Source organism: Lytechinus pictus, chromosome 2, assembly GCF_037042905.1.
Source record: "Lytechinus pictus isolate F3 Inbred chromosome 2, Lp3.0, whole genome shotgun sequence".
In the NCBI taxonomy this organism is placed as follows: domain Eukaryota; kingdom Metazoa; phylum Echinodermata; class Echinoidea; order Temnopleuroida; family Toxopneustidae; genus Lytechinus; species Lytechinus pictus.
This window is the reverse complement of record NC_087246.1, coordinates 2352612-2370650: the sequence shown is the minus strand read 5'-3', so window position 1 is coordinate 2370650 and position 18039 is coordinate 2352612. Positions and strand designations below refer to the sequence as shown.

The window sequence follows — 18039 nt, the reverse complement described above, 5'->3', positions numbered from 1 at the left end:
TTTTCCGTTGCTAAACACCCCTTTTTCCAGTATTTTTTCATCAAGCAGACATCTACCTTGTTTTATGATAAAGAAACAAAAAACAATTTATGAAGATTTATGATATTCCTATTTTTCAAAAAGGGGAAACCGGGAGGTTGCTATAAATGTAGCTTAGACGCGGGCGGGCAGAGATGGAGGGCGTGGTCACGGAGACGGACTGACGGAGCTAGCTAGCAGCTAGCTATACGCTAGCTAGCTACATGTATATGTGCGAGCTGCACGCGCACCGTACCGAAGTACAAGTACCCGGTACTGGTAGTGAAGATGGGACCGAACGGAGCGCTTTTCCCGGAAACTCTTTTACATTTAGCAAGATCATTAGCCCAAATCCAAGACCTAAGATGGCCAAAGGTAAGATAATATGTTTGCAAGATTTTTTTCTGTACCTAATACAATATTCGGTCTCTGTTATTTTAGTTTTTAAAACACAACCAGTTAAAATATTGCAATACATGGCTGAATACTGGCTAGTGTCGGTGAACATAAATCAGGTCCCATTCGTAAAGATTCATGTTTGTTGAAGGGCAGTGATCCAAGAAATTGAAAACATTGTCTTGTCTCACTCACTTTAGTACGACTAAATATACGAGGTTAGTAACCTGGTATACTGAACCGGGTTTGGCCCTGGATTTCTATTCTAGTCGGCAAACATCGCTTCATTACATTTGATTTAGAGTCTACAGTCATGACCTGATGATTGACAGTCCCATTTGCCGAAACTCGACGGAGTGTTTTTCCAATTGCAATCACACCTGCACTGAGAGTGAGACTGAGTGTGGTCAGGAACGCTTACACACAATGCTGTAGCATTAGATTTTTGTTAGAGGCGTTTCGGCATGAGTGGGACTCAAACCCCTCACGTTGAGATCTACGATCTTATCCGAAACATGCGCTCTAACTGACTGAGCTACGCTGCCTCTTACCTGATTTTTCATGCACAAGAAGCTGATACGGAGGTAGTCCAAATAGAAATGCTTCTTTCTTGCTCTTGAAGATGATATTTGATAGAGTAAACTAAAGTGTCCAAATATCGAACTCTACACTAAATTAACACTAACAAAAATGGTGAAATCTAGTAAAATTCATTCACCTGTCAAGTGCTGACACCAAATGCGCTAGTTGGAAGAAGACAAGTCATAAAAATTAGATATTGAGGTCAACAAATCTATTTTAAGCACTTGCAATTCCCGTAATTGCTGTCCAAGTTATGTCCTGCAGCAGAGCCAGAGGGAAGTAATAAAAAAAAATTGTCATGAATTAAACAAGGAAAATCTCGGTTTATCAAGACATGATCTGTCTCAGTTTATTGGGATATCCCTGTTGATTGTCTGGGTTAATCCCAAATTTTGAACCAGCTCCTCTACTGAAATATTGTAAAAGTAGGGGGAGGTCTAAGTAGAATACTTTTAGGACGATTAGACTGAAAAATATTTGTGGAATCATAAAAATCTTACACTGTTGTGCAAAAATTCAATATTAATTAACCCTTTGCGTGCGACGGGCTTCCACAGAAGCCCAGCGAGTCGTTCACTTAGCTACGACGGGCTTCTACAGAAGCCGAGATTTGTTTGGTTTAATTCGATGAAGTTTTTCAGCTTTTTCGTAATTGTTATGTACTAAAACCTTTCCCACTATTTCCTTTATAAACCTATTTCGACAATCAAATGAAAAAAATACACAGCTACGTGGAGAAAAATCCCTAAAATAGGAAATCATTTCAACTTTACCCGAATTTTTCGTTGGAGTCAGACGGGGAGGATAAATTTTGTGACGTGCACGTACGCGCGCGCACACTAGGCCTGATCACGTGATTTGTTCTGATCACGTGATTTGTTTTGATCACGTGATTTGATCCATATCGTTGTTTTGAAAGATAAGCTAAAATCATTTCTGGAAGATCGTCACGTAATAACCTACGCGTTTATTCACGATTTTCGTCTTATTTGTTTCATCAAGACGATATCACTCTAGATAGAATGATATCTCCTTGGTTTCATCGATCGATTGTATTTTCAGAAAAACAAAAAGCTTGTAATGTCTTTTTAGTACTTTGAGCTGATCGCGGTGCACTTTTGAACTTTTTCCCTCCCCATCATCCCTCATTATTTTTCTCTACTTTTCTAAAAAAAGAAGAGAAAAGAAAGCAGTTTAGCACACCATTTATCTTATGCTCTTTTCAAAAGGGAAACGTCCATGTAGTTCATGATATCGGCACTACCGAAACAAAAGAATGTCTGGGCGGCAACTCAAACAAATTCCTTCCGAAAAGAGCAGGATACAGATCGTCAACACCCCGAACAAAAGGAAGATTAGCGTTTATCGGCAAGATTACCTATTGAATGCCCTTCGTACTTAGCAATACATCAAGTTTTTATGAATACTTTTCCGACCAACATACTTTATCTAAAAAAAAGAAAACAAAATTGTCTCAATTACCAACAAAACAGGTGCTTATGACATCGGTCAGTGATCCATTTTGCATAAAAGCGCTTCCCCTGGGTGATGATGCATATGAGGATGAAAGAAGAATCATTTAGGGAAATTATAGAAAAAAAATTTTTATATGTCACGGTGAACGAGAGAGAATGAGAGACAGAGACGGCTAATAAAAATATATTATTTAATTCATGTCAATATACAGAATGAATTTATAATAGGTTAGGTTCTAAAAGCTCTTTATCTTATTCTCCTTTTTTCTCCCAGATGATTTTTTTTGCATTGAAAAGTTGACGGAAACATTATCACTTCAAATTATAAAACCAACAATGAACTAAGTTTCCTCGCCTGAAATGGAGGAAATAGAATGATATATGATGAGAAATTACGTTAAGGCACCCACTATAAAGAAAACGCGTTTGTCTGGCGTGTCACCAGACAGAACCCGCTCAATCCTACAAACTTTTATTCATGTGTGACCTACACCCCCCCCAAAAAAAAAAAGGTTGATACCGACCCAAATTTTATTGATTTTCCTACTTTTTCGCGAATTTCTTTTTTTTACCGGCGAATTGCGTGGTAGAAAAGATTTCATATAGAAAAAAATTGTTTCCTTTACTGCAAACATTTGGGGCGCTTACCCTGGTTAGCATATAAACCAAAATATCTGATTTTTAAAATAAAAAACAGGGGCCGCTGAGCGCTTTGATAATGGAGGGGTTGAGCTGAATGTGGGAGGGAGTGGACTTGCCAAAAAATCACAAATTTATATAGACTTCGGATTTTTTTGTACATGTTTGCTGAAAGGGGTGAGGACTGAAACTTCCTACCAACTCCGCAGCCTCTGTACTATTAGATAGAGACAAAAATGAATTCTAACTATTGGAATGTTTTTTTTTATTTATTACTTTGTTTTCGGTTGTGAAACCAATGAGACAAATTGAAAATAGAACAAAACGAAAGAACAAATAAAAAAAAACCTTTTATTGCGTAGGCTATAATTTATTCAAGAAAAAAATACTTTCTCTTAATTTCAGTAATTGCTAGCATGGCTCTTTTTGAGGGAATAGTAAGATAACGAAAGAAACGTAGAAAGTGACAAGAAGAGAGTTGGGAGGTATGATTTTTGACTCATAATTTTAGTCACTTTTATTCGATTTAACTCTTTGAAATAATTTCAGGATATTACAAATCGAATACCAGTGCGCAAAGCTCAGGAACAAAATTATTTTATTACTATAATAGCTGCGTGGAAAATCGAATTAAATGAGACATTTGATTTATGAAAAAATATAAAAAAAGAAAATTACTTTTAGTGAAAGATTGAGGTCTCTGTCTTGCCATAACCCTAAGCCCCAAGTTCACAAAAAATAGTTTAGTTGTGCATTTTCATACGATGATGATCATCATCGTATTGTCTTTTGCGAAGATATCTACCCACGTTATCAATATAGAAAATGGAAGATGATACAGAATTTATTATGAAATGACAGTAACAATAGTAATTTTAAAAGGTTTTCGGGACATTATTTGAGAAACTGGGGGAAAACCCCCCAAAAATTTCGACATAATGACCACGATGCAATAGGACGAGAGGCCCATCTCCGATACAAGTTGGTAAAAACGAGGCATTCTCTCGGAAGCGTTTCCGATGAAGAGAGAGGGAGAGAGAGGGGAGGGAGACTTTAGATGTAATGTAAAATGACAGGTACTGAGAAGGAAAAATCAGAGAGAAAGGATTGGGGGGATGGGGGCGGGTATATACCTCGTAATCCAAATCGGGAAGACGGAAGACGATATGTACAGATATAATTTAAATGAGAAGAACTCAGAGAAAAAAGGTGTAGAAGGGAGGGGCATAGAAAGACGATAGATATAAGGGAATGAAAGTGGTAGATAATACATTCAGTTTATAGGTTAGAAACCAGAGAAAGGGAAAACGAAGAAATCCCTTATTGGTACCGTTTTATAAATACATTATACATGTACATTTTATATTGACAAATGCGCAAAAATTAAACACATTTACCATCCGCCAGTCAAATAGGAGGATTTCAGTAGCTTTTAAGTGTTATTGAAAATTAGTAAACAAATTTTATATAAAACGGGCCCCTGGTAATTTTTTGAACCCCCACCCCCTCCCGCTTTCCCTCGTTCTCTCATCCGATATTGCTCTTATTTTTGTCTTCTATTTCAAAGGAAACAAACATAAAATAAAGGAATTTAGAACACCGTCTATCCTCCGCTCTTTTGAAAATGAAAACGTCCATGCAGTTCTTGGTCTCGGCAGTCCCCAAACAAAAGAAATTCATGGCGGACACTCAAACAAATTCCTTATAAAAAGAGCAGGGGACAAATAGCCAACACCCTGGATAAAGGAAGATTAGTGTTTTTCGTCAGGATAATATTTAGCAATACAAAAAGTTCTTAGGAATACTGCTTTTCATATTAGGACAGCAACATTAAAAAAGTAAATGATTACTCAATTTATATTGACAACACATGCAGGCGCTTAAAACATGGCAAGAACATTTTCTTCTTGAGCATGACAGTGCTTTCTTCACAAAAAAAAAACACAATTTCCCCTGGGTGATGATACACATAGGGATGGAAGAAGATGCAAGTGAGATTAAAAAAGAATAGAAAATGCAAATCGAGATACATCTATAGGAGAATAATAAAACGACAGAAAGGATGGAAGGGAAAAAAGAGGAAATAGACCAAAAAGGTATAATGTAAACCATAATGTGCGCTTTTGCTATTGCATGAATATTTACTTAAAAAGAATTATAGAATACTAGTCCCCCACCTCAATTTGTAATTCACGCCATTTTATAGAATGAATTTGTCATGTTAGGTTTTGGAAGCTCTTCATCTCATTCTCTCCTTCTCTCCCATGTGAAAATTTTTGCACTGAAAATTCGACAAAGCATAATCAGTTCAAACGCTAAAACTAACAATGAACTAAAAGTTTCCTCGCCGGAAATTGATGAAATAGAATGATAATTTACGTTGAGGCATCCACCTGAAAAAAACCATGTTTGTTTGACGTGTCCCGACAAACCCCTCTCAATCTTGCACCTACCCCCCCCCCCCTAAAAATGTTATTAATTTTTTCGCCAGTTTTTTTTTTTTTTTTTTTTGTCTTTTGTTTTTCTGCCGAATAGCGTAGCAGAAAAGGATCCATTTAAAGAAAAAAAAAGACAGGTTGACCTTATATTTTTTACGGCAAACATACTATTGGGGCGCTTACCCTGGTGAGCTTCAAAACTCTAATATTTTTTAAAAAATGGATAAATAAAAGGGACCGCTAAGCGTTTTTTATAATGGAGGGGTTGAGCTGAATGTGCGAGGGAGTGATCGGCCCCTAAAAATCATAAATTTATGGACTTCGCGTTTTTGTATACGTTTGCTGAATGGGGAGGGGGGGGGGTGGACTGACGCCTCCTACCGACTCCAACGCATCTGTATTTAATTGAACGATTAAAAAGATAGAGACAAAACGGGATACAAATCTTTCTTTATTTATTACTTTTGTTTTCGGTTGTGAAAAAATCCAGAACGGTTAAAAACGAATAAAATGAAAGAACAAAATAAAACACTTTTAAATTAAAAGCATCTGAATTAAATTTAGATGCTACCATTTCAGTAGATAAAAATAATTTACTTTCTCTCATTGTGACAAAGAGTAATCGGTAGCATGGTTATTTTGGAAGAAGACAGGTATGCAAGCTTCAGGAACAAAATTATTTTTTTATTACAAACTATAATTCATGAAAAGAAGAAGCCAAAGGCGATTTTTAGTGAAACATTGAGGCCACCGTCTTGTAGCCCAGAAGCCAAAAATCACAAAATAGTTTCGGACTTTCGTTGCGCAGCATCATCATCGTACTTGCAAGGGAATATTCACCCTTTTTTATTCATTCTGGAAAATGAGGTATTTGGTATGCTGTGATTTTACCCAAAACGGATTATCGTCGTAATTATACACTTTGCAAATGATCTGTATACAAGGGGGTAAAGAGACCATTCATGAGTAGCGTGACAATAGACAATGAAAAAAGCACCAGAGCAGACAACAAAGCGGTATCGATCGAACCCGACTCGTCCGCGCGTGCTGATTGCCCTTACGCATTTTTGTACACACTGCCTATTGACTTGGGAAAAAGCGAAGATTTGACAAAAAAACACGACTTTTTCCTCATAAATTTCTTAACTATTCTGTTGATTTGAGAAGCGAGACCTTTAATTCTAGAAAGAAAAATGTCTGACCTTTCATCTTTACATTTACTAAAAATCCTGAAAATACTTCAGTTTGTCGCAATTAGCAATAGATTAGGAAAACACCGCCACAGATCCATATACCAGCAATGTACAAAAACAGCTCCGCCGCAGGGAGAGGTATCCGGTTTCGCGGGCCCGCACGCAAAGGGTTAATGCCATTGAGTGAAAAATAGTGTGCTAAAAATAATTTAATACCAGAAGCTTGTTTTTTCTAAGAGGCTTTACAGGTGATATCCGTCTGTTTAGAGGAGTTTGTATATCTTTTTTCCTTGTTGCTTTCTCCTATGGTGGAGGTTTAGTGAGTCAAGACTGGAACAAGTGACAAAACAGAGACCAGTGCGCAACACTGGCACTGGTCTGACAGTACCCAGACCAGTAAAAATTGCAAATAGCCAGATTACTGGTCCGATATGACGAATTAAAAATATATGAAACTGAAAACAATATTTTCTCCTCTTTTGTGAATTATAAAAATGGCTCCAGATGGCATCTTAAAAAAATGGCTCTCCAAAATTGAGAAATGGTGTTTGTTTTTATGGGTTTTTTTTTGGGAGGGGGGCAATAAAAGACAACAAAATAAACTCTAGTCTTTTTTTAATGTTTTTCTTTATTTTGGGGGACCAGTAAATTTTAGGTTTGGACCAGTAAAAAATGAAAAGACTCTGTATCTACTGGACCAACATGAACAGGTTGGACCAGTAGAAATAAGGGTTAGTGTGGTGCCCTGCAGAGACTGAAGCTTTTGGTCTATTTTTTTTTTAAATCAGACTCTCTTACCAAATATCAGATGCATCAAGCTTAAGCTGTGCATCGCAATTGATTTTGGTACTTGGAATAAATGCTCTAAACCCCCAAACATTTTTTAAATTGTTGAAACAACTTTTTTTTTTATCGCAAATCAATAATTGAGATATAGAAATTGGAAAATAAAAATTATTTACTGATTTTGATTAATTTTCAACATTAGGCCTATGCTTGTTTGATTTTTTTTTTGTTCAAATCAATTTTGTTGGGATGGACTAGCCCTTCTTGATAATGAAATGTTTGTTGATGATGTAGGTGCAGCAACTGTTACAGATGTGTCCCCAGATACCACATATGGGAGGAATATGCAGGATAGACCAGCGCAGACAAGATGCCATGGTAGCACTTGGAATCTTTCTTTTAGAATCAGATCTCAAGGTAAAATCACATACAAAATACTAGTAAAGGAAATACTGGAAATCTAGGGTAAACCATGTTTTAGTACTTGAATTAGAGATCCCTTCTATATATTTACATGTAGGTCTCAAATGACAGGATTATTATGATCATTAATACGTGTTTTTTTATGGGATAGAAGACAAGTTCTTTCTTACAGTAGTTAGTATCAAAATTATTATTTTGCTTAATTGTTACATTCATATTATAAAATATTATAAATTACATGGAAATTGGAAAATTGTACATTTAGAAGAAATAGTGTTGTGTTGAGTATTGAAATCTCATTTCCCGATTTATATTGCCATCATAATTTATGTAGAATACAAAATTTCCTTCTTTTTTTTCTAGCGGAAGTGTATTATAATTTTTTGCACAAAATTCATAAAATGCTGAAATTCACAAAATTAGAATTAGCAAGGTACAATGTTTTGAATCCCTAAGTACTATTTTTTTTTCAATAAAACTATTTAGACAATATGTTGTATGTGTTTAAATTGTATCTTCGTGTAACTTTGATTTTGCAGTTCAAAGATGAGTTAGTACCATATATTATTAATCTCGTGAGATGCCTACCAAATGCACAATGGATTGAAGAAACAGGATACAGAGTTATTGAAGGTAAATGTTGTGTTTTCAATACATGGTTTACCAAACCTTCCCCTTACATAGTTTCACATAATTTCACCAAATTGTCAAAGCATATGAAAGTTGGTACTGAAGGAATTACAGAGCTTATTCACCAATATGTCAAGGCTATTGTAGAAAGGAATGTTGAGTGGGTTTCTGCCCATTGATTTTACCCATTGATAAATTTCAGGATCATTGTGAAGATTACAATGAGTGGTCAGTATACTGACCAGGATGTTGGTAATCTCATTTCTCACAATGTGCTGCATCATTGTAGCATCAAGAACCACTATATGTATTGTAACACAATGTAGCACATTCACATTGGCCTAGATCAGTACACAACGAATCCATTGCATGACATTAATGTGATATTTATTATTAATAATACAGTGTAGTGAAAAATACCATTGTGTAAAGGTGAATTTCACCATGATGATAAGTAGGTTAAAAAAAAACCTCAGAAAATGAAAGAAATATATTGGTGAAGGTTTGATGAAAATCAAACAGAAACAGAGTTAAGAATTTCTAAAATTTTTATTTTGTGACATTACAGACGAGCAGCTCCTCCATATGCCATGTGATGTAAATTCTTCAAAATGTCATTTTCTAAAAAAAAATATGATAATTGATTTATTTTGGAGGGGTGGTTATATTGACCATCAAACACATAATCTCATTCACCCTTCTACAGTATAAGAAATAGTTTATAGTATACATGTGTATATGCAGTTTTTACATTTTAAAATGTGCTTTTCAGAGAAATATACAAGTTAGGGGTTTCATGAAGAGTTAAATGCAGCTTGAATTCTCAGATGTGAATGGTTATATGACCATGCTCAGGGAGATGTGCACTAGTTAATACCTATTCTTGAAGAAGATTATGCCTCAAATATAATATTTATGATTTGCTAAAGCATGACTTTGAGTAGTTAAAAAAAATCATGATATTTTCACCTAAGGCTATTATCAGATTTGATTGAGTATGACATTCATCAACTTCATTGGTACTTTTCTTCTTTTCCTTTAGTTTGATAGGAATGTATATGATTTTTTTTAACTATTCCTGAAACAAAAAGAGGGGGTATGGATGGAAAGAATTGGGTGTGCTATTCTTTGGAATATTACAGTATGAAAATAGGATACTGATTTGTAAATCTACAATAACAGTTCAATGAGATTCATTCTCAAGTATTTTTCCTTTTCAGTACTACCCATGAGTGAGCGCTTTGCTTTCACCATCACAACTCTCCTTTCTGATATAGCGACCAAAGATACACTCTATAGAGATCAGGTAAACTGTGCATTCTCTTCCACCTCCCTTCTTTTTTCCTTTTTAGTTTTTATTTATTTTTTTTGTAAAAGTCTTTCCCAGCCCAAAATTAAGATTTTCAATAAGTTATAATACTGAAATAGATTTAATGAAATCTGACATCCTTTTCATTAGTATTGAAATTCTAAAAATTAGACAATGATAAAATTTAGACCTATTTAATGATGTATGATGTATAAAAGCAAATTCAGCAAATACAGAACAAAGATGAATGAAAGCAGTTCCTCTTTGTTTCAGAATAAAAGAGTGGTGTAGTTTTGATCAAATATGGCCCTCTGAGATTTTATTCTACTTACTCTTTTCAGTTTGTGGTATGTCTTAATTTTTATTGATCAACCTATATTCTTTGTTTATCCTATTTCATCCAGATTTTGTCAACATTAGTTGAAGTTCTACAGGCACTATGCAGAATCTGCCAACAGCCATCTGAACATCCTCAAGGTATTAAAGCAAAAAACAATACATATGATCACAACATCAACCACAGACCAGCATCAAACTTAATGCATTGGACTGCAATATTCGTGGACTCTTTTGCATATTAAAAGTTATCATGCTAATTTCGCCATCCAATAGTTACTTCCAGAGATTCCTGGTTCTGAGCATTGTTATTATGGCACTTACCAGTAAGTGGTAAAGAATATTGATAGTGCTATATTTTCTCTCTTTTTTCAACTTGGCACAGGATTGTTTGATAAATGATTTGTTTACTGTTAAACAAAGGTATTTTTCTGGACTAGAATAATGTTATCTGCTTGTAAATGCACAGTGAATGTACTCAGTATTGTTAGTATAAATTTGAAAGTATATTACATTTGATTTCGTTAGCATCAAAAAGCCACTCATGCCCCTAAAGAAAATGTTTTATCTTTCTTTCCTATATGTTAAGAAGGTCTACTATCAATCTTTGTTTCGTTATCTTCCATTGTGTATAGTAACAGTATGCAAGCACATCATGCCTGCCTTTCTGGGGATGTCTCGTGCCATCGGACGCAGCAGCCAGGACCCTTCCTGCTCTCTCCTCTGTCAGATGTATCCTGCATCCAAGCTTACTACTTCTCAAACCCCTCCCTCTTCATCTGGTTTGGATGCAGTCTCTCAACCAAGGCACCATGAATCACCCATGTACAGTTCCTTCCGACTCATCGTCTCACCAGTCATCAAACAGAAACTCCAGCAGGCCAATGGAACCCGACAGGATGCATCTCATCCTGGAATAGACTCGCAGGAGGAGAGGGTGGCAGAAGAACCTCACCATCTCCTGACGGTAGTGGGATCAAGTTTTGGTATCAGTACAGAGACGTGTGAGAGTGGAAGCTCTGAAGCTCATGTTGGATCCCTAGATCTTTCTACTCAACAGCTACAGATTATCTTGAATGTGGTAAGAATTGGTTTGGGAAACAATAATATTGATACTTTGCACGTTAGTTGAATGTGGATTGCCCCCCTCTCCACGGAGGTGAAAGGTACAATTATTTTACAAATATACACACTGTATATTTAATAAAATCATAGTATAATGAACATTTTTTAGCGTCTATCTCTTTTTAGCTGCCACATGCCTGTAGTGACCTCTAAACGTGATTCTCATGGAGGCGTATAGTTAGTGTAGAAGAAATAATAGCCATTTGTATAATTATAAAGGCTTCATTTTATCTTTCACTTAGGTGGTAAGTCTTTTGTCAATGTCTGGGGAAAATATAATTCTGAACATATTTCTATGTTTGATCAATAAATCATATTGTTTCTGTTCTATGAAATTATTTCAGTTACAGCATATACATTTCATTTACATTTGTATTTCATTTCCATTTCTGGATTTGTTTCTGTTAATGTTAATTCTATCAATGTATAGCACATTCTGTATCACACTGAATTATTATCTGCAGATTAGACATCAAATCTATTTCATTTGTTCCATTGTTTTTATATATTTTTAGTGTCAAAAGATGATCAGTAGAAGTCTGTTACAGAGCCTTGATGGGATTGCTCATCAGTATGCACTTCAACCAGGATCAAAGAAGACTCTTCCATATAAATCATATAGTGAAGTTATCAATGTTGTTCTTGTCTCTTTACTCAGGCATCTACTTCAACAACATAAAGGTAACAATCTCCTCTCTAGTGAGAATGATGTCATTATTATACATCACAACTTTTGTACTGGTTTTATATATGAAAATAAAAATACTGCAGTTGATATGAAAAATACCTTTTTCTACAATGATATTCCACATTCATGTCTGTAGCAGGAAACTTGGAAATACTGCTTTTTTTCTCCCAATGCAATGTATTCTTCCCTTAAAGTAATGACATTTTTTTGCAAGTTTGGCTTCCCTGAATTAAACCTACAGAATTAAATGTTTTCAGAGAAGATCAAATCCCATTTGCATACATTTTTGTACAATTACCTACTTTGTTTTATGTGTTTGAAATGTGATTTTTTTTTTCTTATGATTTTGTTTGAAAGGCATGTCAGTTAATTGCTTTTATCAAATGAAATGCTTTACCTTTGAAAATGTTTTTGTCAGTCAGTTCTACAGGACATGTATCTCGTTTCCATTAAACAAGCTTTCAAATTACCCTTGTATTCCTTCTAAAATGTTTTAATTTACTTATTTTGTTTTGTTGTGTTGAATACTTGATTAACTAATTCCTAATATTTCTTCAAAATTTCAGGATTACCAGATAGCTTTCAAGTAGAGGTCCATGCATTCGTCCGAGAACTCTTCCTCTCCGGTCAGACTGAGCTTCAGGAACTGAGTGTTGAGAGTGCTACTAAGGGTCCATGCAGGTTCAATTCTCGAGAGTTAGCACTCAGGGCTAATGCCACATGTGTTGACCTCCTTGTGTGGGCAGCTAATGATGAAACAGGTTTTTCCTCATTCTGTTATAATTTTGAAACGTGGAGAGTGCTGGTTATGCTTAACTTATATTTTTGTTAGCATAGAGATAAATTGTAATGATTCCTGCCAAACATCTTTGCTTCAATACCTCAGATTTTCACTTCAGGACACCCTTCACATAACTTTAGGCCAACTTCATAGGATATGTATAGCTAAACTCTATTTGTGAAATCTTTCTGATATGATTTATCATAGGCAATCTCTGTTTTCTACTTTATATACTAAATTGTTGATTTGTGTACAATACTTTTTTATTTGCTCTCATTCCACATATTCTATATGGGATGGGAATGGGATAGTCACATAGTTTGTCCACTATATCATGTGACCTAATTGCCATTCAGCCCATTAAAAAAAATTAAATTGCCATTCATTGAATTGATTGTAGATATTAAGCGCAAAATATAAACAAATTGCTTGTGATATTATTTAGCTGATTGTACATTATCCACTCTTAATAGATATATTTGATTATATCATTCGCATGCTAAATAGATAAAATTTTGTCATACTTACTAATCTGTAAGATGTCATCAAGAATGCCTCTTCCTCCTGTTTTCATATCTTATTTCTTGTATTTCTACCAGGAGCTGATAGTCTTATTGGAAGGCTGACTGAGAAATTACATTCTAGTGCTGGCAGCAAACAACTCATAGCTGATATGCCTCTACTTCTATGCTCTCTTCAGGTGTGACATCAATTCATTTTGAATATTTGAATAATGATTGTTGTATCATCTTTTAAAAATAATATTGATGTGCATGTGAAATTGTAAATTTCATTGCCAAACAGCAGGTATTTTCACACTTATTGATTAATTCCTCATATTGACAATTCAAATGCAATAGTTTAGCCTTGTTTAATGTGAATTGATGGCTAAGATAAGTTTTTGGAAATATCCAAATTGTAATCTCCCATAAATTTCTGCTTTTAAACACCCTATATACAGAACCTTTCTGAAATGTTTTGTGTTTTTTTTCTAGTTCATATAAAAAAACCATGTTAAGGAATTGTCGTTCTACAGTATATTGATTTTTCATGAATTTGATTTAATGTCTGTCACAAGAAGATGAATTACTACTATACCTGTTCAACATTCCAGGGTTTGGGCACTTTGGCAGAGAAGTTTCCAGCGGTTGCTCATGCCACCATCAGCTCACTGAGAGACTTTCTAATGGGGCCATCTCGGATCATAGTCAAACTCCATAAACATCATGAAGCTGAGAGTAGTAAGAGTGCTGGGCCAACCATCAGGGTTATAGAATCCAGCCTTCAGAGGACGGGGGTTGGAAAGGATGGACGCGGTACGAGTAGTGGTCCTAGTAGTAGTGGTGGTGGACGTAGGACCAGTGGGGAAGGATCACATCCATATGAAAAACTAAGAAATGCAGCCATGTCTAACTTGTGCAGGTATGTGCTAGTTAAATTTGCTATTGTTGAGAGTCTATTTTTCCTCAGAATTAATTAAAAAACTAGTGCTTTACATGTATATGAAGAACTAATCATTTATCCTGAAACATGTTTATCAGATGCACATCATCTGTACATGTATTAAGTGGATGCAGGATTAATTGAATTTGAATACCATATTCTTCTCACCTTTTGCAATCATACCAGAAGAAATGAAATATGTATGAATCAAGTATGAATTATGACATGAACAGCGTCAGTAATACAGAAAGCACAGCTGAAGGAAGTTCCAATGAAAAATTATTATTACCAAAGAGTTTTCTGTCTAACTTTCAATTTTTGACCCAATAAAAGAAAATGCATTGTTGGTTTCTGTGTAGTCAGGAGATCAAGGCTTGCTTACCAATTATATGTCTCTTTGAATACTAGTAGATGGTAATGAAATTTTCTGCCAATAGGAAACAAGTAGGAAATTGTAATGATGGATTCCTTAATTGCTTTTATATTTTCAAACAGATCACTTCGTTCAGGACTTATTGAAGACCCTAATTGCATCCAAGCTTTCCTTGCTTCTGTATCAAACGCCCTCTACATTGCTGAAGCTAGTGATCGTGACTCCACCCTCATTTCCTCCAACGCCATATTAGCAATGGGTCATGTGGCTGTTCTTCTAAGTGAAACAACCCGTACCATTGAGAGTGTACAGCAGATCTTCCAGCAACGGTTCTGCACACCCCCTTCTTCCCTAGATGTGCTCATTGTTGATATGCTTGGCTGCCTGGTACTCGCTGGAAATGTAAGCAGGAGAATTTCTGAAATAAAGCATGATCATTTTGAAATATTTTTCTTTCACATGATCATATTTCTGTTAGTGTTTATATGTGTTGATCACTATCTAATTTTATATACTTTTAGTGATATTTATGGTTAAGTGTAAATTTTTATCCTGATTATTGAATTGTGTTAGAGTAAGTATTTAATTAAGTTATTTGTTTGTGTAAATTCAAATTCTCTGTGTACTTTTGTGAATGCCATATTCCATCTGTTTCTTTCATAGGCTGCTGTCACTCAAGAGGTAATGAATATGTTTATTCAGATCAGTGTTGAAGCAGGGTCATCTGATTATGCACCGAACAGTTCACAAGCTTCACAGAGGTTCAGGTAAGATAGGGACTACTAAACTCATTGTTTTATTCTATGCACCAAACAGCTCACAAGCTTCACAGAGGTTCAGGTAAGATAGGGACTACTAAACTCATTGTTTTATTCTATGCACCAAACAGCTCACAAGCATCACAGAGGTTCAGGTAAGATAGGGACTACTAAACTCATTGTTTTATTCTATGTTCAAATGATAACCTTTCTTACAAGATTGTTTGCTATGTCCATCTTAAATGCTTTGCTAAGCAAAATACTAGTAATCATTGGAGAGAATGAATTACAATACTTTATTTTCATTTACATATTGCTTTCATGCATTATCAATTCTCATAAAATAATAACCCTACATGCATTACAAGTATGTTCATACTTGTACAAACAAAATATGGATACAAGACTCTTAATGAGATTATTAACAAGGAATCAAACCGCGATATGGGTTTTTTGATAAGCTAGGCTTCTAAAACCCTGAAAGAAGAAGATATGTAATAGAGAGAGGGGGGGGGGGGGAGGAGAGGAAGTAGACTTGGGCATACATCTTTCATTTTTCATCCTGATATCTTTCTCTCTAGGCATTGTTCTATGGCTATTATCAATGCCCTAGCAAACATAGCAGCATTCATTGATGGAGACAATGAACAGCAGGAACTATTAGTTCGTCTACTTGAATTATTTGTTCAGCTTGGACTGGAGGGCAAGCGGGCAAGTGAGAGAGCTCCTACTGCTATCAAGGCATCTAGCAGTGCTGGCAACTTAGGCATCCTTATTCCTGTCTTAGCTACTGTGAGTTAATCAGGGGTTTCTTTGTTTATCCTCTTTGTTTGCCTGTCTTTGCTGTCATATGCTTTTTTTTTATTATTATTATTGTAGGCATGATAATGGAGGAATATGCTTGTAATTACATGAAAACAAAAGGTTTCAAATGATATTTCTTGAACTCCCCTGTACACAATAGGATGGGAGAAGGCAAGGGGACAGGGTATATTGTAGTGTAATCCAACAAGGAAAGTTGGAAGTATTACCATTCCAGAGCTGCCAAGTAGTACGATTTTTCCGTATTTAGTACGTTTTTGCAACCAAAATACGGCAGTACGTTTTTTCTTTAAAAAATACGTTTTTTTTATTTAAAAAAAAAAAAAAAAAAAAAAAATCATCTCTATATGTCTCTATTTCATAAAACGTACACAAATATGGTTATTAGATCAATTTGAGGTAACTTGTTTTTTTTTCATTCATTTTGTAAAAACCAGGGTGAGATATACACAAGTTTCAATTTTTTTTTTTTTCATCTGCAAGAGCAGTGCACATTTTAGCTTGCATGCAGCTTGAGCGCCGTGATTGGCGAGTGCGCCAAGCATTTTATTATGAAATACACTTTTTTGGGGAAAAATACAAAATATTTATCTCACACGGTAAAGTTACTGATTTTTTTGTCAAAATACTGATTTTGGGGGATAAGAATACTGAAAATGCAAAATACAACTTGGCAGCTCTGCCATTCATGCTTTTGTAACTTCCTTTGTAATGTTTTTTTCTGACATTGAAGTATGAGTGATGATCAGATATGGGTTCTTAAAGCAGTACTCATCCTTAATAATAATATGCGATTGCCTGCAGTGATTGCTGAATTAGTTGGGATAGAGACATTTGCAACTGATTAGCAGCAGCTGAAGAAGTAGAAGACAAAGAGGAATGGAGAGGGGAAAGGAGAAGGAGGAAGAAAAACACACATGATTTGTTTATTCTCTTGTACGTTGTATGATACTAAAAGAAACAAAATGGATGGTTATGTTATTTGTATTATGTAGGATGAAATGTTTTTTATAGTGTCTTATGTCTGTTTCTTTGTGCCTTATAGTTGATCAAAAGACTGCCACCCATCCAGGACCCCAAACCTCGTCTTCACAAGTTCTTCCGTGATTTCTGGCTTTACTGTGTGGTCATGGGGTTTGCAGTAGAGGATTCTGGTAAGTAGACTCTTCATCCATACCTCCATTCATCATTCCCAGCTTCCCCTGCTTCTTTTTTCTCATCAATTGTAGACCTGTCAACAGTCCATGCTCTATCTTGAACCTACTTTATTTATGTTGATTGTTTACTCTTTGGATTAGCATTCGTATATCATATAGCTGATTAGATACTCCCTCTCTAACTACATGTAACTATACTGTATTTGCATGTATGTTTATTTACCAACCACACTGTGAACATATAATAACCATAACTGATCTCGTTACAAATATGTTACCTCTTGGATTAGGGTTAATATTATAAATACTACTACGGTTGTCACATTCATACTACTTCCCACTCTTCTGCTGTTTCTGCACTGATATACCTCTCTTATGCACTGATATACCTCTCTTACTGCTGCTCCTCTTGTGACTCCTTACTACTGTACTCTATAGCCATCAATTGTATTTTCCAACAGAGGTTTCTACCTTTCAGCTTTCAACCTAATGCTATGAACCAGAGAATACTCCAAGAATACCCTCTTCCTCAATATTTTGGCAGCTAGATGTAATCTTGATTCTCCCGACTATAAGTCTGCTCCCTTCAATCACTAATACTTACAATTAGTCTTGGAAAAAGTAATGTGGAATTCAGAATTACTGCTTAATGTTTTTGGCACTGACT

At 35.3% G+C, this 18039-nt stretch overlaps 1 protein-coding gene across 1 annotated transcript in view; it reads left to right on the top strand.

Annotated features, from left to right (window-relative positions):
* Positions 1-266: 266 nt before the first annotated feature.
* Positions 267-18039, top strand: part of LOC129253684 (phosphatidylinositol 4-kinase alpha-like) — a 46716-nt gene continuing 28943 nt past the window's right edge. Inside the window, exons 1-14 of the mRNA XM_064107148.1 lie at positions 267-393; positions 7822-7944; positions 8490-8583; positions 9801-9886; positions 10294-10366; positions 10861-11306; positions 11866-12031; positions 12605-12799; positions 13419-13519; positions 13934-14241; positions 14758-15037; positions 15299-15402; positions 15975-16185; positions 17261-17369. Of these exons, the coding sequence (XP_063963218.1) occupies positions 307-393; positions 7822-7944; positions 8490-8583; positions 9801-9886; positions 10294-10366; positions 10861-11306; positions 11866-12031; positions 12605-12799; positions 13419-13519; positions 13934-14241; positions 14758-15037; positions 15299-15402; positions 15975-16185; positions 17261-17369 (2383 nt within the window). The 5' untranslated portion in view covers positions 267-306. The remainder of the gene's footprint in view (positions 394-7821; positions 7945-8489; positions 8584-9800; positions 9887-10293; positions 10367-10860; positions 11307-11865; positions 12032-12604; positions 12800-13418; positions 13520-13933; positions 14242-14757; positions 15038-15298; positions 15403-15974; positions 16186-17260; positions 17370-18039) is intronic.